The sequence below is a fragment of the Eptesicus fuscus genome, chromosome 4, assembly GCF_027574615.1.
Source record: "Eptesicus fuscus isolate TK198812 chromosome 4, DD_ASM_mEF_20220401, whole genome shotgun sequence".
Lineage (NCBI taxonomy): Eukaryota > Metazoa > Chordata > Mammalia > Chiroptera > Vespertilionidae > Eptesicus > Eptesicus fuscus.
The window spans coordinates 19,023,327-19,046,269 of NC_072476.1; the positions used below are offsets into that span (position 1 = coordinate 19,023,327).

General features: G+C 49.6%; 1 protein-coding gene across 1 annotated transcript in view; it reads right to left on the reverse strand.

The window, feature by feature from the left end:
* Positions 1–1,205: 1,205 nt before the first annotated feature.
* Positions 1,206–22,943, reverse strand: part of EMP2 (epithelial membrane protein 2) — a 35,154-nt gene continuing 13,416 nt past the window's right edge. Inside the window, exons 2-5 of the mRNA XM_008141593.3 lie at positions 14,670–14,808; positions 12,191–12,287; positions 7,823–7,969; positions 1,206–4,726 (exon numbers count right to left, since the gene is read on the reverse strand). Of these exons, the coding sequence (XP_008139815.1) occupies positions 4,539–4,726; positions 7,823–7,969; positions 12,191–12,287; positions 14,670–14,747 (510 nt within the window). The 5' untranslated portion in view covers positions 14,748–14,808 and the 3' untranslated portion in view covers positions 1,206–4,538. The remainder of the gene's footprint in view (positions 4,727–7,822; positions 7,970–12,190; positions 12,288–14,669; positions 14,809–22,943) is intronic.

Consider the following 22,943-nt stretch of genomic DNA (forward strand, 5'->3'; position numbering starts at 1 on the left):
CTAGGGCAATTCCTTGGTAAGTATTATAAGGGAAACTGAGGCAAAATAATTAAACAAGGCCAAACAATTTGAGCAGTTTACAGCCAGCTAACGAATCACAGGTTTTTCTCTTCCCTAACCAAGAACACTTAGGAACAAATAGTTTCCACATTCCAGACCGTCTGGGGGCAGAACAGCCTCTGTTCCATTCCTCTTCAATGATGTTCTTTGAAAATAAAACTAACCAGGAAATAAACTCCTGATACCTATATACGCACCTTTTGATCAATCAACATATTGAAGGTCACACCTGGAGAGCTAACGAATATTCTGCTAAGACCTCCTCTGAGACCTCCCCTAGAATTCCCATTGGCCAGAGAAAGATAAAAAGCCTCAAGACAAAGGATCCATGGCATGCTCTTGCTAGAGCACCCTCTACACCTGTATCTTTGCTTTCTTTTTCCTAAACTCTATGGGTCCTCATGAGACTTGCCACCAGCGGAGCAGCGGGCAGCGGCAGCTCATCCCAGGCTTACTCCTTGAACTTGTCTCCAAGGCCCCCCCATTTTCTCCGACTTCCCAGTGAGCTCACCTCATTTACTGTGACCTATTTCTCAGTGAGCCAAAGCAGCCCCTCCTAGGCTCTCTCCTGGCTTCTTCTACCCTAAGCCCTTCCTTTGTTTCGCTGTCCCCAGCTTGAATAATCATGCTCTCCAAATCACCTGGACTGGTGTTGCGCAATCCTTCCTACACAAAGTCAAGAACCCACACGCTACTGGTCAGCCCTAGACAGACCCCCTCGGGGCCCAGACCCAACCCAGTAACAAAACTAATACAAAAAATACTGAATGTAAGCCATAACTGAAAAAAAAGAAAAAGGAAGAGAATAGGACTGGCTACATAATTTGTGGGAACCATTGCAAAATGAGAATGTGGGGCAGTTTGCTGAAATATCATTAAGAAGTTTAAGATGGTGTTAGCAGATCATTAACCGAGTATGGGGCCTTCTGGAAGCCCAGGTCCTGGGCAGTTGTGGTTGGTTCTCCCAGGAAGCAAAGGTAGTGGGAGTCTGTCCTATGACGAACTGCCAGGCACCAACTGCTGGCTGTAAAAACCACACCTTCATCTTGATGAGAAATCAAATGACCCCCTGCCACTCGACATGGCAGCATTCCAACCTAGACGCTCGCACGCGTGGGCACATTCGAGGCTGTGGCTCCGGGCGATTTGGTTTTAAACTTTATTTTTCATGTACAGTTTCAGATTATACAAAACATAGAAAATGTACTATTTTAAAGGCACATTAAGGAGAAAGTATCTAACTACCCTAAAGTCACATTTGTCCACAAACCAAGATTCAGACTTAACCTCTAGGCCTTTCCCTGCATTTCCTCACCACCACCGCACCCCCAATATACAAAACTGCCCAACACGCTGTATTATAAGTAGCCTTTCAACGATTAGCAAGTTTAGTCATTCCCCACCCAGGCAGATTTTAAATGATGCTACGGCTTCTATCAAAGCTACTATGTTTAGTGTGTTTACATACAGGCTTGGGGGTCCAGGTGTCCTTGGCATTAGTTAACACAGAGCATCCCAGGACCTCAGCCTGTCAATTAGGGATGCACACAGGCCACCAACCTGTCGCAGAGGATGGAGGATTGGGGGGAGGTCTCCAATTCTCCTGTGTTCAGGTAGAAATATTTACATTCACTCAGAGCTACACATCAATTTTCCAAACTCACTTGACAGAGACCCAAAGTAATTTTAATGTGAGTAACAAGACGAGTTAGTCTGTCTCCATCCATAGCCCCTCCATGAAAGAATTACAGTACTGTATAAACATGTTCTAACATGCGCAAACTACAGTTCCTTCAAATACAGTTGTTACCAGTAATATATTTGGTCCTAATTTTTGCTTCCTGGATGTCTCAGTTAGTTTTCTCTGTTGTTGAAGTTCTCGAGTAACTGATCATAAGCACCGAGCGAGGGCCGATTCTGCCTACAGAGAAGAAATGTGGGTATTTTCTCCCTGACGCATCACCTCTTTCCCACCTCCGCGATGCAGGGCAGGCAGCTCTCGTGAGTCACAAAACCTTGGTATCGCGATGGATGTGGATATAAGTGCTGTATAGTAGCGGCAACCAGCCAGGAAAATCCGTGGGGTCATTTCAGAGTCTCACGCACCCCTCAAGTTTTGGAGAAGGAAATCCGGGCATTGCCTGGAGATGAGGCTTACCAGAGTTCTGGTTCTGAGGGCTGCTTGCTTGTTTCCATGTGGCCACCAGAAAAGCCACCTGGCTGGAAAGCTGGGGGCACTTTAGACCCACCTTCCTCCAGAGGCTCCTGTAGCATCCTCCAAACCCCAAGGGTGTGACTGCTACGACCCACCCCGTGCCTGAGTTTTCCAGGAGGTGGCACTCTGTCCTGTCCTGTCCCTGCCCTGTGCTGGTGGCCTCTCTCTGGGGAGGGTGTCCTGTCTCAGGGAGGATTTGCTCACCCCTGTGTTTTCAAAGCCTCACACCCTGCCTGGTACACAGCAGGCATGGAGTACTCTGTTGAAAATGAACAACGAATGAATGAGTAGATGGACAGAAAAACCCAAATCCTGCACTGAAAAGGAGTCCACGGTGGCCCCAAAACTACTCAACACAGACCTGGGCTGATGGCAGATCGTCGCCACTCAGCAGGTCAAGTGCAGAAGCATTTAAGCAGCACCAGTGCCGAGACGTGGCCAACAGGTCGCACTGGCCCAGGCATACCTCCCCAGCAGCGTGCTCAGAGCACCAGAGGAAAAAGACAGAGACGCGCAAAGAGCTTATTCATTGGGGCACGCCCCAGGGTCAGGCGCATTGCCACGCACCTCACGGTGCTTTTACACCTAAGGACAAACTCCCCAAAGCCGCATTGGTCAGTACAGTCTCGGAATTGTCTGGAACACCCACCCACCTAGACCCTGACAAGGCAGATTCCCCGGGGGGCACTTGGGCTCACTCACGTCTGAGAACCACAGCAGGCTGGGTTCCTGCCCCTGCTTCATTGGCTATTAGGACGCCGGGAAGCTCCACAGAACTAAACGTTCTCTTGATGGAATAGACAATGCTGCCCAATAAATGCCAGCTGCACGGGCTGAGTGAGCGATGTTTAGGGTGATCTCCATGCCTCCCGGGGCATTTAAAGATAGGCAGGCACGAAGCAGGTTCCATCCCACCCACCGGCCTCGCTTTTCAATCCTTGGTTGCGGTCTTCGCAGCCTTCATCACAGTTTTTAATTCGTTTTCCTAATTGGTTTTTAATTCATCTTCTCCTTAGACGATGAGCCCCAGAAGGAGAAATTATCACCAAGCCTTGTGCTGATGAATGAATGAATAAATGAATGGGTAAATGAATGGATGGTGGATGGGTCCTCTGAGGCTCCAGAAATGGAGTTAGTAGAGGCCAACCAACCAGCTTAGACGGCAGGTCAGGAAGAGAAGGGAGAGGCCTTCTGACAGGGTTGTAAGGAGGCTGTGCCCCCCCGGGGGTGGCTGGCTATTGGGGTGTGGGGCCTGGGCCTGGAGTTTGGGTAGTCCAGGTGAAAGCAGCTGAGTTAGGGACAGGGAAGAATCAAGAGCTGATGGAGGCCAGGGCTTTGGTCTGCAGTGGGGTCTAGAGCCACCTCCCAGCTTGATATGAGGAGAGCTTTAACGTTTGTGAGGCAGTTCTGCTCCCCGGGTTCTGGGACTGTGGCCCTCAACTTAAGGCACATAAACATCACGGAGGAGCTTGTTAGTAAGGCAGGCTCCCGGGTCCCACCCCAGAAGACTGGGATTTTGTAGGTCTTAGGGTGGGTACTCAATAGTCTGCATTTTACAAGGTGTCCTAGGGATCACAAGAGGAAAGTCTTTGCCTCAGGGTGAGCCCACATCTAAACCCCCCTCCCAAGGCAAGCAGGTGACGCCGTCTACAAATTTTAGGTGGCACCTTCTGGATCTAACCCGTTATAGGCAGTTAGGGGCTGTGGTCTGGATACAGGCAGAACACGAGGGTCCACACCTGTTTCTCACATGGAACTTGGCTAAACACCTGAGGAGGTTTCATCCCTCACCTGGCCGCCGCTCACCCCACCTTGCACCATTAACACCCAGAGATTCGGGTAAGGGAAGCTGAGGTGAGGAGGACATGGTGTGGCCCAACCTCGGGGGAGATGTCCCCCCCCAGACCTGGCTTTCTCGGCCTCTTGTCCTCACATCCCATCCCCGTGGAAAGGAAACACGCTGCTGAACATTTTAGGATTTGAGCATGGCTGGATTTTTGGCTTTGTCTTGTTGGGACTTTCCGACGGCGGGAGTTGTGAATTCCAGCCTTCACAGTCTGTTCTCTGATCTCAAGAATGCAAAAACTCTTCTCTCTCTTTTTTTTTTTTTTTTTTTTGGCTTTTAAAGGAAACAATATGTTTGCTAGAAAAACCACAAAACAAAACAAAAAACAACAACAAAAGAACACAAAACGGATTATATACAAAACGGTTATCTGGATGTAGATTCTGTACTGCGTGAGAGCGACAGAGTGCCGGGTGTCTATTTGCGCTTCCTCAGGATCAGGTACATGAGGCCGCTGATGAAGGTGAAGGCGAAGGCCACCCAGGCCAGGATGAAGGAGTAGCCATACGTGCCTTCTGCGGTCGGAGAATAGAGATGCTGGTTTTCGTGGTGAATGTCTTGGCGTCGGTCTGTGTAAATGGAAGCTGCAATCATGACACACAGGCCTGTGAGGAGAAAAGTGAAAATACCAATAAATCACGGACCGCAGTGTGTCCCAGGCCCCTGCGGGGACTATTTTAAAGACCAACTTAAGCTTTTATTATTATAGGTGTTTGTTTTAGTCTACTGGAAAGATGATAACGAATATTTTATTTGACTATCACTGCCTCCCCTGTCACCATTTTGCTGCTCATTCTTGCTAGCTGAACCCAATTTTTCATTTTTTAAATATGTGTTTATTGATTTCAGAGAGGAAGGGAGAGGGAGAGAGAGATAGAAACGTCAGTGATGAGAGAGAAGCATTGATCAGCTGCCTCCTGCACGCCCCTCACTGGGGATCGAGCACACAACCTGGGCACGTGCCTTGACTGGGAATCGAATTGTGACCTCCTGATTCATGGGTCGACGCTCAACCACTGAGCCATGCTGGCCAGGCTGAACCCAATTTTATTTGGGCAGCCATGTGCCCAGCCCAGAAGAGAAGACATAATGTATCTAAACCAGGGGTCAGCTGGACAGTAAATAGTTCAGGCTTTGCAGGCTCTGTACAATGTCTGTCCCCCACTACTTAACTCTGTACTTTCCCTTGCGTACTACGTTAGCCTGTTAGGTCAGGATGGAACCTTTTGGGGGCCATGAGAGGGTTATCACTGACACTCTGAAGATGATGGCATAGAAGGATGAAAGGTGTGGGGGTTGGGGATACTGCTGCTGAGCTGCCGGACCAACTCTGGCTCTTTCCACCTCCTATTTGTTATATTAAAAAAGTAAAGGTCTTTGGCTGAAGTCATTGTTAATTGGAATTTTCTCTTACTTGCAGCCAAAGGCAACTTGATTGAAAGACATGAATGCTAGGATGAGGTTAAGTACCCTGGATTTCCTTGCGGGACCTATAGCCTCTCCTGGCCAGGTAGGACTGTCCATCAGCGTGCCAGCCCTTCTCTAACTGGGGGCTGAGTGTATGACAATCTCTGCCGATCAGACTGTTGTTCCTGGAGGCTTGAATCTAGGGAAAAGTCACCCTGTCTTCTGACTCACACGGATTCTGCCAGCATCTCGCTGAAGTGACTGCCCATCAGTTCCTGCTGCCTGGAGCCTCTATCCAAGACCTGGTGTCCAGCTTTTCCTTTGAATCGTGTGAGCTGCCCCGGCATCCGGCTCTTGCGTACGTTAGAGCATCTGTTGCTCACACACCTGAACATCACTGACTGATATGGCGTCCAAACCTTGCAGGCTTGGGGCAGAAGAGGGAGGGGCAGGTCCTCGGACCAGAAAATGGTCAAAGGAGTTGTTGTGGGCGGGAAAGGGGTGTGTGCGACTTTTGTATCAAGGTAACCAGTTTTGACTAAATGGCCTTAAGAGACAAATAGACAAATGGAGACAATAACAGAAAGTAAACTTGAATGGGAAACTCCCCAACTCCCTCTCTGCATGTTAAGCGTCGAGATTCAATGGCCTTTAATGGTGTGAGTAGTGGGGTGTCCATGCCTCTTGCTGGGAGACACAAGGAAAGTAAAGGAAGAGACAGAGCAGACACCCCCTCACGGGTGCCCTTGGGCAAGTCACATTACTTCTCTCGGCCTCACTGGGTCTGGGTCTGCGTCACTGCTCCCAAGTGCTGGGCTCATGGATGAGAACACACATCCCCAGGTTCTAACCAACGGGTCAAGATGGGCCTTTGGGGGCTGCACTTTAGACAGGTCCCCAGAGGGATCCTGGTGGACTTGGGGCTTGGGGACCAAGTGACCCTCCAGGGTCTTTTATGATCAAAATACTTTAATCTCTGCCTGCACCCTGGCTTGTTAGGTAAGGTGCCCTGAGAGAAGGATGCTGTATGTGACCAGCCATCCTGCTATGCCCAGGACTGAGGGGTTTCCTGGGATGCAGGACTCGGTTTTAAAACTGAGACAGCCCGGCCGGAGTGGCTCAGTTGGTTGAGTATTGTCCTGTGCATGGAAAGGTTGCTGGTTCAACTCCTGGTCAGGGTACATGCCTGGGTTGTGGGTTTGATTCCCAATCAGAGAGCATATGGAAGGCAATCAATCAGTGTTTCTCTCTCACATCGATGTTCCTCTCTCTCTCTCTCTCTTCCTCAGCATGTTCTCGGGTGAGAATTAAAAAAAACAAAAAGTAAAACTGAAAAGTCGCAGGCACACAGATCCCCCTGGTGTGTGGTAACGTGCCTTGGGGCTATGCTGAGGGCATGGCAGGTCTGGACTTCACTCTGGGCTGCAGAGAATGAAGTCTGGGAGACAGACAGCTGGCTGGAAGGAGGTGGGAGTTAGCACCAAGCAGCAAGCGGTCTCCGAAGTACAGAGTTCTCATCCTCCTCAAGCCCCCCATTGTCTCCCGATTGGAAAGTACCCTGGAAGGAGGGGCTTCCAGTTTTTGTCATCAGAAAGCTTTAACTCTCTACTGAGGAACAATAACAAACCATCCCGTGCTGGCACCGGTTTCTGCACCCGATTTCAGCGTCGCTGAAACTCACAATAGGGCCAAGTGCTCTGAGACACCTTTTTTCTCTAAGTCCCTCCAGGATTGAGGCTGTGTCTTGTTCAGCTCTGTATCTCCAGCAGCCCCCAAGGGCCCAAAGCAGGCACGCCTAACACCAACCAGCCAAAAAGACGACAGAAAAGCCTGTTGATGGCTTCCCACCAGCTTGGGGGAAAGACCCCCAAATCCTAGCAGGCTTACAACACCTGTGAGTCTGGTGCAGCTCACACCAGGCCTCCCACACAACGCGCCCCCCACCAACCACCCCCTGCGGCGCCCCCGCCCCCAGTGTCTACACTCCAGCCCCACTGGCCAGCTAAGTCTCTCCTATCACAGGGCTTTGGTCATGCTGTTCCCTCTGCCTGACACACTGTTCCTTCCCCTCTGTACCAACAGAGCACATGCTGCAGCAACTCCTACTCACCCTATAGATCCCAGCTCAGGAAGGATGCCCTCCCTGACCCCCTAACTAAATCCAAACTCCAAAATGTGAAATGTCCCACGGAGGCACCGGGGCACAGCTGCCAACCTCTCCTTTCCGAGTCCTCGCCTGCCACGCTCCTGGCTGGGAGGGGGGTCTATTCCAGGAAGCCTGTCTTTTTACTTACATGACATGAGCTGGATGATGGAGGTTAAAACAAACCTCTCTCCCTGCTTGAGGCGGAAGAGCTGGAGCAGGAAGATCAGGAAGGCGATGCAGCAGAGAATGGTGGAGAGGATCATGCTGGCCTGGACCGCCTGCACCGTGGAGTAATCTGTGGGAAAGGACAAGAGCGCGGGACTGAGGGCCGCAGGCGCCCTGGGCTCCGGGGTGCAGGGACAGTGCCAGCTCCCGAGTGGGGGGACGAGACTAGAGTGCAGGGAGCACAGTGTGAGCACAGGGCAGCCAAGGAGTCTTCCCTCCCCCCTCCCTCTAGTGTCCACTTGTGCACTTGACCCGAGATCCCGTGTCCTTATCTGGAAAATGGAGACCACCACCTGCTGGGCATTCTTCCCGGCCTGGGTCGCTGCTCCCACCTCCGTGGCTCTCGGATGGGCATTATTTAAAAGCACAGGCCATCAGGTTCCCAGCTGGCAGACTCTGATTCAAGAGCTCAGAGGGGACAGGTCAGTTTGCGTGTCTGTTCTTTAGTGAGACCTCTGGAGGCATTCTCGGGGACGTGGGGCCCTCAGGACTGAGTGAGCTTCTGAAAGTACATTTAAGAGAGTGAAGCTTGTGCTCGCTCCTTAGGAAAAGGAAAGCAACGTTTGTGTGAGGTGTGAGCAGTCGGGGTTTGGTAAACGTTGGGGGGTGGGTGCAGAATGTAGCGCTGGAGGCCGACGAGGGGAGCTTGAGGAAAGACAGGAGCCAGTCTGGGAGGGCACTGCACGGGGAAGGACACAGCTGGAGCCCTGCGCCGAAGGTGTACAGAGGGGTCGAGTGCAGGGACTGGAGCCACCTGCCTGCACCTCAGTTTCCTCACCTGTGAAATGGGGATAATAACAGCTCCCACCTCAGCAGGCTGGGAGAGTGGGGTGAACTCACCCATGGAAGGATTTTAGGGGGTGCCACCCCTCAAAGGGAGTGCTATGTAAGGGCTAATGTTATCACCAGGACGCAGGTAAGATGGTTGAGGGGACAATGCCCAGAGCTGCAGAGGAAAATCTAAGGAAAACCTTCCTTTTTTTATCTTTTTGCAATTTTGCCTAAAAAATGACTAGAGGGAGGCATAATGTTAAGTTCTTAATGGAATGTAAGCAACGGCTCTTAGTGTGGTCTGGTTGCGCGTGAAGATCCGCCCGGAGAGCATGGAGCCCCTCCCCCACTGCTTACGAACCCTCATCCCCTCCCCCAACCCCACATGATCGCATCCTATGAAGTCCAGGAACAGGCAGAGGGAACAACAGTGGCAGAAGTGGTTGCCCTCGGGGCAGGGGGTGGTGGGAACTGAGCTAAGAGGGGCCCGAGGGAGCCCTGTGGGGGGACGGAATGTTCTCCTCCTTGCCTGGCTGGCGTTTACAAGGGTGCATACATAATTGTCAAAGCTCTTTGAACTGAGACCTTAAGAAGTCTACATCTTCTCGCTTGTAAATTATAGCTCTGCTCCGTTATAAAAACATCCGGGAGGCTACACCGAGATGAACGCCATCAGAATCAGTTGGTGTCGGGATCCGGCCTGGAGGCGGTGCCACCTTCAATGTGACCCTCTCTTTCTGCTCTCTGCCACATGGGGACACGAGAACCAGGCTGTCTGCAAACCAGCACCAGTGTCTGTTCTCACCAGACACCAGACCTGCCCTGTGAGATATACATGTCTGTTGTCTAAGCCTTCTTGTAACCAGCCTATGGTTACACACTGCCTGGACGTATGAAGACCATGGCTTTAGGAGAAGAGGATGCGTGTTTATTAGAAGAGGGTTTCTCAACGCTGGGGGATGGGTGCAGAATGTAGCGCTGGAGGCCAATGAGCTCAGTATGGGTGGAGGCCAGAGGGATGCGCACTCTGCTCTGGTTTACATGTGTCTATGGACCTCAGGGAGCTCTCCACGTGGCCCGTTAGCACATGTATAACACCGCTGATATCTGGGTTTAGTGGTGGTTTTTTTTTTTTTCTCCATTTTTTTTAATTAAGGTATTATATGTGTACATATCTTACCATTGTCCTCCCCCACTCCCATACATGCCCTCACCCCCCAGTGTTTTTCGTCCATTGGTTATGCTTATATGCATGCATACAAGTCCTTCGGTTGATCTCTTATCTCCTCCACCTCTCCCTAACCTTCCCCCTGTAATTTGACAGTCTGTTTGATGCTTTACTGCCTCTATATCTATCTTTTTGTTCATCAGTTTATAATGTTCTTTATTATCCACAAATGAGTGAGATCATGTGGAATTTTTCTTTCATTGACTGGCTTATTTCACTTAGCATAATGTTCTCCAGTTCCATCCAGGTTGCTGCAAATGGTAAGAATTCCTTCTTTTTTATGGCAGCATAGTATTCCATTGTGTAGATGTACCACAGTTTTCTGATCCAGTCATCAGCTGACGGGCACCTAGGCTGTTTCCAAATCTTAGCTATGGTAAATTGTGCTGCTATGAACATAGGGGTGCATATATCCTTTCTGATTGGTGTTTCTAGTTTCTTAGGATATATTCCTAGGAGTGGGATTACTGGGTCAAATGGGAGTTCCATTTTCAGTTTTTTGAGGAAACTCCATACTGTTCTCCACAGTGGCTGCACCAGTCTGCATTCCCACGGTGGCTTTGTTTTTAACAAGGAAAGAACCGGAAACAGTCTCAGGACCTTCAAGAGGCAAATGCATCTGGTGAGGATTTAATAACATTTGATTTTCAATGTAGCACTTTAAACAAATTTTCCTTGCTTTATGGCAAGTGATTCCAGGTTAGCATTGATGTAGGGATGTAAAGTCCCTTTTAAAATAAATGGATGTAAGGAAACCGTGAGCAGTTTTTAAGTCGGGTCGGCAGGCTTTTCTGTGGCCATATAGTCCCTTGTTACATTTTCATCTTCGTTTTTTTGTTTTGTTTTGTCTTAACAACTCTTTAAAAATGTAAAAACCGTTCTTAGCTCATTGGACTGAATTTGGCTGGTAGTCTGCCAACCCCTGTTATTTTAAGGAAAAGTAACAGGGAATTAAATAATTCCACGTAGAGGATATGGAACGCAAATAATAGAGACTTGGAAACACTGCCACGGAGCACAGCCAGCTCTCCCAGCTGACCACGCACACTGGCAGCCGGGGCTGCAGAGCACAGGGGAGAATGGCTGTTCCCAGGGTCAGGGGTTAGCGTGGCAGATAAACGCACTGAGGGGGAGGGTGTGGCAGGGACCACATGATGCGGTTTAGAGCACAGGCTTCAGCGTCGATCACTTCAAGACTGGAATCCTGGCTCCATCATCTAGTCCTGGATGTGTAACCTTGGATTTCCGCTCTGTGCCTCAGTTTCCCTATCTTAAAATAGGGCCAATGGTCCCTGACGGATAGGGCTATGAAATTGCTTAGGTAAAGGACGTAGCCCTGTGCCTCGCAGGAAACCTTCAGCAAATGATGCCTTCTATTGGTACTTTTGCTGCTTGTGCTATGAATGTTGATATTGTTACTGACGGAACGGTGAGACTTTAGGAGTCAGTGAGCAGGTTCCCTTGCTCCCTAAATAGGCTTGCCAGATTTGATAAACACACACACACAAAGAAACAGGATGCCCATTAAATATGAATGTCAGATAAACAACACATAATTTTTTTAGTATAAGTATGTCCCATGTTAATATCTGGGACATACTTAAATTATTTATGGTTATCTGAGATACCAAATTTAATGGGGCATCCAGTATTTTATCAGGCACCGGGTCCCAAAGTGCCTCTTGCATGAGTTCTAGAACAGAACACAGAGCCATCCTCTCCAGAGTGGAGGAGAGTAGTAGCCGGTATGGGTCTGAGTGGGATGTCCTGCATTTGCAAAGCTTTTTGGTACTTCGGCTCGTGCACAGAGGCAGGCAGGGCAGGTACACTGCTTCTACCTCCATTTACAGCTGAGGATACTCTGAGCACTCAGATGACCTGTCCCAAGGCAAGGTCACACAGTTCACAAAGGAGCCAGCTACGGAGAGGCTGGGAAGTGACACAGGTGTCAAATACAGTCTCTGAGCCTATGGAGAGGGGAGGCTTGGGTAAATGAGAAGGAGGGAAAGATTCTAGATAAGGGCTGAAGCTGGGAAAGTGTGAGGAAAGGAAGCTCTGCTTGGCCAAGACACAGAGATGGGTGGGCCCAAGGTAGGTGGGGTTGGTGCGCCCTCAGGCCTCTAGCTTCTCCATCCGCTCCCCCTCTCCACCCTCCGTCTTCAGCTGCCATCGTCCCTGCTGAACCCCCAGCCGGACCCCTCCCATTATGCTGGGTGGCAGAGAGGGTGAGGAGTCAGAGGGCGGGGAAGCGGCCTCTTTTTCATCAATGCTTCCCCATCGGCTTCAACTCACGGGAAAAGCTGTCGTCGATGTCTGTACAATTGGTGGTGTTCTCTGTGAAGCAGACTTTCCAGACATCTGCAAAAAATCCGTCTCCTACCCACCAGGCCTGTAACACAAAATGGAAACACAGGGAAAGGCTGATTGTTAATGATGAAAACACGGACTCCTAATCATGTTAATGATGAAAACACGGACTCCTAATCATGTTAATGATGAAAACACGGACTCCTGTTGGGTGGGAGGCACGGGGTGAGTGGGCATTTGGGACCGGTGCTTCTCAGTGTGCGGTGTGTGTGCGGGTCACGTGGGGATCTGGTTAACCTGCAGATTCTGATTCGAGAGGCCGGCGGTGGGGCCTGAGGTCCAGGCTCAGGTGATGCGCCCAGGTGATGTCCACACTGCTGGTCTGAGTAAAGGACAGGATGGTCCAGGCCAGGCATCCTCAAACTACGGCCCGCGGGCCACATGAGGGGGTTTTTGCCGTTTTGTTTTTTCACTTCAAAATAAGATATGTGCAGTGTGCATAGGAATTTGTTCATAGTTTTTTTTAAACTATAGTCCGGCCCTCCAACGGTCTGAGGGACAGTGAACTGGTCCCCTGTTTAAAAAGTTTGAGGACCCCTGGTCCAGGCCCTCCCGAGGTGGAGGAGAGGAGACCAGGCTCAGTTGGTGGAATAAACAGACAGTGGTAAATTCCACCAGGGCTACAGGGGTGAAGGCAGAAGGGAATGAGAAAATGATGAAACTGGTCAGGGAAGGGGGACCTGTTATGAATGAAATGATCAGACGAGACTCTCCTGTCTTCAGTCCAAAGGCTTTCATTTCTCTCCTGCTTCTGCGGAATCCACGCCCCAGATCACAGGAATCTCCCCCACCCGTCCACCAGTCACAGACATTCACTGCGCTCCCACTGCGTGCCCTGCTACAGTGCCAAGCACAATTCCTAACCCATGAGCAACCTGTGACTCACTGACTGGCAAGAATGCCCATCTGTGAGTGCCACAGTCATGTGCATACGCAGGAGCGTTCCACAGGACTGAGTGGCGCTGTGGCCGATGCTTTTTCTGCCCCTCGTGTCTGTCTATCCTGTTCACTAAGTCTGCGACCATTTCAGAACCCCAGGGGACCAGAGGCAAGACACAGAGAAAGGAGATTCTAAAAGGACATTCAATACCATTTATTTCACCAAGCGCGGGCCCTTTGGATAACGGCAAGTGAAATACTTGAACCCCCGCATCACTGTGATCCCTGCCCTACCACTCACGGCTATTCTTTGGGAACCTGCAAGGAGCCAAACCTGATCACTGCATTTATCTGCCCTTACAGGATCCAAGGCCAGATCTGTAATGGTTCTAATCCCAGGTCTGCCCTTACTGCAGTGTAAACTCCAGCAGGGACCTTAACTGCCTGGAGACCCAGTTCCCTCAGAAAACAGTGCGAGGAGAGGGCCTATCTCGTAAACTTGAGGTGAGGATCAACTGAGATGATGCACATAAAAGAGACTAGCCCAGGACCTGGCCAGCGTGAGCACACGCTAAGCGACAGGAGGTGTGATGGTCTATGTCACTGCTGTTATGACGATTAGTCAACAGAAGTCTATATGTAGGCAGAGCTGAGGGCCACTTGTAAGGTGCACTTTTCAGCTGTGTGAGCAGTGTTTCTGACTCTAAATGTCTCTGCAGTCTGAAATGATCAGGATTGAAGCCAGGCCTTTCGATCACGGTGTGGGCCACAGGGGACCTTTGGTAAAATCTTCATCTGCTGCTGGCAGGGATATTAATCTATGCTAATAGATTATTTACCAAATGCATTCCTGCCATATGGCCGAGAGCTGGACACTAAAGGAAAAGAGTTCAATATTTCACGGGAGCACGGGCAGAGTCACAGAGTCCCAGGCCTGGGCTCTGCTAGGGAGGGCAAGGCCAGGAGGGCCAGCAACAAGGGCTTCTGTCAGTCAGGAGATGTCAGAAGCGAGAGGGGCAGAGATCCCCCGGGATGGGTCACCTGGGAGCTAGGGCACCGAGGATGATTTTGCCCCCCCCCATTAGATATTTGGCAACATCCTAAGACATTTCTGGTTGTCACAAGTAGGGGTGCGAGTGCTGCTGGCATCTAGTGGGTAGAGATCAGGGATGTGGCTAACCCTCCTACAGTGCACAGACGGCCCCCAAAATGACTGCTCAACCTAGTGCCACGGTTGAGTCATTGACCTCAGGAGGGCTGAATTGAAGCCGAGTGCCCAAAGGGCTTCCTACAACCAAAGCATCACGCCAGGCTCTGTGGGGGAATCAGAGATGAGAGGACCAAGGTCCCGGCCCACCTAAATGTCCCAACACTTAGGCCAGAGCCCTCAGGCCCAGGCTCAGGAGGTGGGCATGCCTTGGTGGGCAGGACAACCCCAATTATAATCACCTTGGGGAGTTCTTAATCCTGCTGTTGACTGCAGGGTCCAGGGGTTCTGGGATGGTCATAAGGAAAAGGAACTTACATTGTCGATGGTGGCGATGAAAAGCAAGGCCGCGGAGGTGATGTGGAAGATGATGATGAAAGCCAGGAGCACCAACATTTTCACAGGGCGCGGGAGGGCGAGGGGTCGCGTGGAAAGCCCAGAGAGAGCAGGAGATGTGCTAAAGAGGGTGTGAGAAATTGGAATTTGTCAACGACAACATTAAAATGAAAAACAAGCAACTTTTAACGGGGTTTAAGAAAATAAAAAGCAGCCCAGCCGGGTGTAGCTCAGCGGTTGAGCATCGACCCAGGAACCAAGAGGTCACCGGTTTGATTCCTGGTCAGGGCATATGCCCAGGTTGTGGGCTCGATTCCCAGTGGGGGTGTGCAGGAGGCAGCCAATTGATGATTCTCTCTCATCACTGATGTATCTCTCTCTCTCCCCCTCTCCCTTCCTCTCTGAAATCAATAAAAATATATTTTTAAGAAAAGATACAGACTTTTCTATTAAAAAAAGAAAAGAAAAAGCAGCTCTTCCTGTCTTTCCTTGCCTGCATATTTTATCAGACAAAGTCTAGAGCTATCTTTTCAAAGCTGTTCTTTGTTGCATCCAGACACTGAATATGCCTTGTGGAGGATTTGGGGTGAGGACCAACCAATTAGAATTCCTACTTCAGAAAATCATCCCACCTCTTCAGTGGCCTGCCAGGGGCGCTGAGGCGAGCAGGAGGGGCTGTGTGTGGGCTAAAATGCTGTCTGAATCTCCCTCCCACCAGGCAATGCTCTGGGGGTATCACAGCACCAGAGGAAGCTCACCCTCTGGGTTGAGTATTCATTGTCACAGTCCCTGCTGTGTAACAAAGCAAAGGTGGTCATGATACACAAATATTTCCTAGTGATCTGACCATTTATAGAATTAACCCCCACTCAAACACTCGTCCTCTTAATACCTGTACTCATTTGAACAACATCCGAACACTAAATGCAAATACAATATGTGGCAGACAGCTGCCATTCATTTTTCCTCCCTTTGGGCACTGGAAGACTGAATTTCCCAGACTCCCTTGCAGTTAGGTTGGACCTTGTGACTAATTCTGGCCAATGGGCTGTAAGCAACACGGGTGGGTGTCATTTCCGGTCTTAAGCATTTCCGCAGTCAGAAGCAGGTGTGAGTTCTCCATGCTCCCCGCCACTGATGAAATAGCTGGGATGGTGCAGCCACAACACACCAAAATAGAATCATTAAAAGAACCTTTTCCTGATACCAACTCTCCCACCTAGAGAGTTGCACTGTGCAAAACTCCCCACCCTTTCTCTGTCAGCTCTCCCCTCGGAGCGTGCTCACTCTCACTCCCTGAGTCCCTGACCAAGGCCGCCCTTTGAGACCCAGGACCTTTAACAATGAGCCAGGAGCTGTGTGGCTGCAGGACTCAGCCTGGGTGGTCCCAGCTGCGACTCTGCATCATCATTTGGAAGAACCCAGTGAACCAGTTCAGAGATTCTTCCAATTCTTTTAAGAAGGACAAACCCCGCTTTGTGTAGGCCCGCGTCACTCTTAGCTGCCATCATATGCTGCCTCAAAGGAAAAAACAAAAAAGGCTCATGCACCACAGATATTACTTTAATGCCAGCTGGAATGCAAAATGCCAACCTCACCAGGCAGGGCCACAAACTTCAGGGTGATAATGGCTTTACACATTGTCCAGCTCAGATGACACAAATGCCTATGGACACATAATTAAGACTTTCTGGAAAAGGAAAAAAAGGCTTTAACTCAGTCTTCCCCAAAGTGTGGAATTCATGTTACAAGGCATGATCTTGGATGGTACACTGATATGGTATCAAATAACAATGAACCATGTAGGGAGAAAGTCCTCATCGAAATTGTCTGAGTCCACCAAGGAGAAAAGACCCAGTTTGGTGCTAGTTTGTCTCTAACATGCGCCATTTTTTAAAACAACAACAATAAGCAGAACTTTGGGCAAGCCATAGTGTGTAGCTAGAATTTAACAATGTTGTTTTGATATTATAATATTTATTTTTTAAGTTCTCTCTTTTTAATTTTTTTAAAAATGTATTGATTGATTTTAAAGAAAGAGGACAGAAGGGAGGGAGGGAAGAAGGGAGGGAGAGATAATGAGAGAGAGATTGAGATTGATGTGTTGTTCCACTTATTTATGCATTCATTGTGTGATTCTTGTATGTGCCCTGACCAGGGAGCAAACCCACAAACTTGGTGTATCTGGATGCTGCTTTAACCAACTCAGCTACCAGGCCAGGGCTAAGGTTCTCTCTTTTTATAGAAATAACATATATAGTAGAGATATAAAGTCTCATTAAAACAACTTTATTGAAATTTTAAAAGAGTGAGTCATTTAAAAATATATTATGTAACATAAAAGAACGGGTGGTCTTCAGCGTTAGCAAAAATCCTGGGGGTGGTTCTCAGAGCCTAATGTCTGGGATGCGTTGCTTTAACACCTGAGGTGATTTCAGTTGGAATCCCAGACATTAGGAATAAGCTCCTGCACAGAAAAGGGTAAGTGTTTACAAGGGTCAAGTCAGGTCTTGAGTCCAGTGTAAGGGGAAGGCCTTGGGGAATACAAGGGTGGCTAGAGATTGGTTTGAATTGTTTGACATCCGGGAAAATCGGAAATAGAGAAGTACTCTCCCATGATGACATCTGGAATTCAGATCTAGTGACCTCACCAGAGCTTTGGAGGAAATTATTCCTAAGTAGAGGAGATCCCTTGAATCTTTAAAAGGGACTAGATATGACCTTTTACTCCTACATCTTTAAATCAAAGTAAGTCTCCCTATTCCTTTCCGACAGGCAGCCACTCTCCCCAGTTTCCTAAGACCCCTTCCAGAGAGAGTATCTGTTAGGTGGGAACACTTACTCCCCACTCCTCATGCTTCCCTATGGAGGGAGATGCATCAGAGTAACACTTCTGGCCTCATGCCCCACCCCTCACTCACTCACTCCTTTGCTTCTGATTGGAGGAGACATCCAGTGTTCATTTTCGAGGTTGGTGGAGCTCAGGCATCAAGGGGCCACTGTGTATGGCGATGCCCTTCCCTCCTATCTCCACTAAGTGTGTCTGAGCTTCCAGAGTCCCAATGTCCCTTGGCTGTAGGGGCTCCAGGGCTAGTGGAGGACAGGGGTGTGGAGCTGAGAGCTACAGCAAGCTCATTTGGCCACAGTCTGAGCTAAGTCAACCCAGCCTTTCTCACCTGCTCATGTCCCCCGGATAAGAATCCACCTCCTTTTGGATAGACTGCCTGGTGTTCTGTTGTAGGCTCTGCCACAATGTACTCCACTAGCTCCCTATCCAGGCCCATTTCGTTCATTTCCAGGCTTTTGCTACTCCAAGCGATACCGCCAGTGAACATTTCTGAACTTACTTCTTTGCTTGGACAGATTCCTAAACGTGGAGATGCTGGGTCAAAGGATATGAACATTTAATTTATTGCATTTTAATTTTTATTAATTAAATTTTGATTTACTGCAAAGCATACTAGGAACTGTTAGTGCTGTGTCAGCCTTGATCTTCAGAGGGTCTTCAGGGGGTAGAAAGTATTGGACCAACTCTTATGCATGGCCTGGGTGGGTGGACAAGCCTTGGTTTCCTATCTTTGACTTATTAACACCCCTATTTCCCCCGGAAGTAGAATTCTGCCACCATAGTCCAGCTTCTGCATCCCCATGGCTCTTCCTAGCAGTGCTCAATCCTTCCCACAACACACACCCATGTTTTACTCCTGGGCAGGGACTCGGTGGGCCCTCTCGGGAGATACTGAAGGACAGACAGCTCCCTTGGCTGGGTATGGGAAGGCTGGCCCACCAAACCCAGGGTGGCATCACATTTATGCTTCCCATGCACAGAAACTTATTTTCCCTTAAAAAAAAAAAAGTAATACTGACCCCTTGTATCCCCCCCCTTGTCCTTGCGGGACACAGTGCTCTGCTGGAGCAGTTCCCAGAGCACCCTCTCCCTGCCACCCCTGCTGGCTTTCCCTCACATTGTCTAGGTCTCAACTCAAGCATCTCCTCCTCAGAGCAGTGTCCCTGATCACCCATGCCCCCCAAGCAATGTCTATCTCCCGTCATTATCTATCCCATCCCAGCATCACCTATACCATCCCCTGGTTTATTTTCTTCAGGAAACTTTCAGTCTCAAAGAATCTTATTTGTTCACTTGTCTATTATCTGTCTCTCCCTCTGTCCCCTGCTGTGCCCAGCGCACAGAAGCTGTCACTTTCCATCTGGGGAAATGTAGAATTGTAAAGGCCCTTGGAAAACTCAGCGCTCTGATTGCCCAGAAACAGGAACTGGGAGGCCATGACTAGCTCCAGTCCCACAGCGAAACGACAGGAACTGGGAGGCCATGACTAGCTCCAGTCCCACAGCGAAACGAGGGCAAGGCCAGGACTGGAGTGTCTCCTGGCCCCTCTCGTTTCCCTTTCAACCTCGATGGGAGACCCCTAGAGGGCGCATGATGATCCGGCAACAGTCAATGACCATTTCCCAAAAGTCTCTGTCACTCTCAAGCACAGCATTCGCCAGGCAGTTCAAACCAGGCTGTTTTTCTTTTGGTGCCGAGCAGGGTGTGGTAAGAGGCCACCTGGGTTTGGGCGTTTACCTGTCCAAAGGTGGGAGGCCGCACCAGATGAGCTTCTCCAGTTCCTGTCTAGAAATCAGTCTTACGATTGGCAGAACTTCTCTTTTAAAAAAATATGCTTTGATCTACATAGTACATGGGCTGATTAAGAATGAAAAGGATAATGGAACCAAAAGGCATAGGATGAAAAACCACAGCCTTCTGCCCCACCCCAGTCCTGATCCCGGGAAACACTTAACCTTTTCGCTGTCTTTCCCTCCACAGTTCCATATTTCCCAACAACACTCATGCACTTCTATTTCCAGATTCATCTACTGTAAACATTACTGACTTCCTGCCTAGAGGAGAGTTTCCTCACCCATCATCCCAATACGGTCTTGTCATACATCAGTAAGTGTCATTTGCATTATGACCACGTTGGCTGTTTGCTGCAGAGCCAAACAGTGTACTATGATTGCACTCTTCTTACAAAACTCTTCTTTTCTCTAGCTAGTTCCCTGTTCTCTCTCTCTCTGTGGCTCCATCTATTATCCGCATTTCTTCAGTGCTTTCCATATATATATTTTTATCATCCCAAGTCTCCTATGGCAGAATCCCAGATGCTGGGCAAACGCACGGTTTCACTTGCAAGCCCGTGTTAGACTCATCTTTCCCAGTGCACTTGACCCAGCCAGGCCCTCTCTAACTCCGTCCTCCTCTGCTCTCCGCCATGTGCAACCTCAGCAGCTGCTGCTGCCACAGAACAAGTAAGACAAGCATTCTCCAGGGAAGACTAGCAGATTCGCTCCTAACTGTGGCCAGGGCACAGGATGCTGGCATAACCCCAAGAGATAAAGGAGATAAAACAGGTCCCTGGGGAGGGGATGCCCAAGAGGACTCATCCCACACGAAACGAGGCTCCTTCTGATTAAAGGTCGAGCTACAGTTTACACAGCCTGTCTTGTGTTGGATCTTCACGTCACCTCCGTGAAGCTGGCAGAGTGAGGTATCATTATCCCCATTTTACAGATGACAGACTGAGGCTGACAAAGGCTTCAGGTGATTTGCCAGCGTTTGCAAAGCTGGGACACCAATCTATGGTTTCCCAAATCCAGGACACTTTTCTATGCCTCTCTTCCCTGCCCACATGCTTAGGGCCTGATGGAAGTCACACGGTGGCCTAGTTAAAATCAGGTGAGAGGACAGGCAGCGTCGTTGTTGTTTCTGTTCCTTTGGCTGGATTTACCTCAAGCTCTGCACCAGGCAGGAGAGATCTGGGCACGCCCATTAGCTAAACTGGGATATGACTGGGCTAATTAAGAAAGGGCTTGACGAAGAAGGATGTTTCAGTCTTCATTTGGACTAAAAATAGAGCTTCCTGCCTTTTTAAATCTATTGGCTCACTGGCCAAACTGGAGCATGCGTTGTCTTTATTAATCTCCTCTGAGATTGGTTTGAATGTTGGCTCTTTAGCCACTGAAAGGATTCATTCTGACATGGGAGAATGGACTACGTTCTGTTTTCTAAATTTATTACAACACACCCTCTCTCCACCCAGGTGGGTCTGGCGGGGCACTGTACCCGGACTCCCCAACCTCGGTTTAGGTGCATTGTAGGAACCATGGAAGAGGATCTTCAGACTGAATGCCTACCGTTGTATACAATCCCCATAAAATAACCACAGAAAAGAGTACAGAGCACAGGACATTAGAAATTATTGTTTAAATTTTTTCTTAAAATGAGAAAGAATCAGTAATCAGAACAGGAGCAGCAGATGGGCTTCCACTTCCTTTGGGCATGAGTCTGGGATAAGCAGGGGTGAGGAGGAGGAAAAGGAGGAGGAGGAGGAGGAGGAGGGGCATTGGGAGATGTAGGTGGGGCCATGGAAATTCTGCACGCAGAATCGAGTATTTGTGGCTCCGTGAATGTCAAGTTCTAAAGCGATGGCTGACAGTACTCCCCAGAAATGTCCATCTAGATCTCAGATGGCAAACAGGATACACCAAGAATTGCCACTTCCTTGCTGCCCCCTAAGTAGAGGTGCTGTCCTACTATGCCTTGGTCCAATGTTTGCTTGCAGTGTGTGTGTGTGTGTGTGTGTGTGTGTGTGTTGCACATCTAGCCTTGGGTGTGGAAAAAATTCTGCTGGTGACTCAACAGGCCTCCATCTGACTTGATTTACTGCTAATGGTCTTACAGGTAGAGAGAAGGCCAGAGGCCTGCCACTGGCAGTGTAGGGGTCCCCTCCTCTTGTCCCTTCATAGAAACACAAATCTCCCCAGCAGGAGGCTCAGCCCTGCCTGCTGGTGCTAACAGGAAGCTGCTCTGGCACCCGCTCTCTTTCGTGCAAGGGAACAAGAGTGAGCCAGCTGCCTTCCCGAGGGGAGAGAACACGCTGTTAAGGTGACCACTCGGCCCCCCCGATTCTATTCCCACCCTTGGGAGTTCTTCCCACAATTTACACCACGGCCCATTCTCAGCCTGAGTGGAGCCTTTTCCAGGAACTGTAGGCAAAAGGACAATCCTGGAGCCTTTCAAACAGACCTGAGAAGTTTGGCATCTGGAGGTCAGGGCCATTGCCCCCAACCCAGAAGTGCTCCGTCCACAGCTCCCAGGTTCAAAAGGCCAGGGAAGCTCTGGGCCCTGTCCTGGGGAAGGTCGGCCGGTCAGCGGCTGCCCAGGCCACACTGCCAAGGAGACTCCCAGGCCCACTCTGGAGCTGGCAGTTCAACCTCCAGCTGGCGGGAGCCTCGGCCGCTCCCACCGCCCACAGCCCTCGGAGGGGACAGTGGCTTTGGCCTCTGTTTCAGGAAGGCAGAGGTCAGCCCAGCCTCCTGCCCTGCTATCTAGACAGCAGTCAGCCCGAAATAGCCAGATGTCTGAGATGCCCTGGGGATGGCGGAAGCCCCTTTGCCCTGGGTTGGCCGGCTTTGTGCTCACTGTGGCTGGGGCTTCTGGGCACAAAGACAACTCTTGGCTCCGTCCAGAAATGACAAGAGGCAGGACACTGGGATTTGGCAGTGCTTCAGGGCAGAAGCCACAGAGAATGGTTCTGCCTGCTCAGCCCTGGCTCTCTCAGCCACTGAAATAATAATAACACAACATCAACAACAGCGATGGCCAACATTTATTGCCTTGTGTGTGCCAGGCACTATTCTAAGCTCTCCACATGTATTAACTTATTTGTTCCTTGGGAAAACACTATGATGTGACTGTTATAATTAGCCTCATTTTTTGTTTTTTTTTTGTTAATCCTCACCTGAGGATATTTTTTCCATTGATTTTTAAAGAGTGGAAGGGACGGGGGAGAGACACACAGAGAGAAACATCCACGTGCGAGAGACACATCAGTTGGTTGCCTCCTGCACACACTCCGACTAGGGCCAGGGATGGAGCCTGCAACCGAGGTACATGCCCTTGACTGGAATCAAACTCAGGACCCTTTAGTCCACAGGCTGACGCTTTATCTACTGAGCCAAACCGGCAAGGGCTATAATTAGCCTCATTTTACAGTAAAGAAAATAGGGTTCAGAGAGGTTAAGCAACTTCCCCAAGGCCACAGAGCTAGAAAAGGCTAGAGCTGGGATTTGAACCTAGGCAATCAGCCACCAGAGAAACCACCATATTGTCTACATCTCAGTTTCTTTTCCCTGGTAGGGTGCTGTTACTTTCGGGCTTGGTGAGGAGATCAGTCCAAAATCCTGGGGCCACAC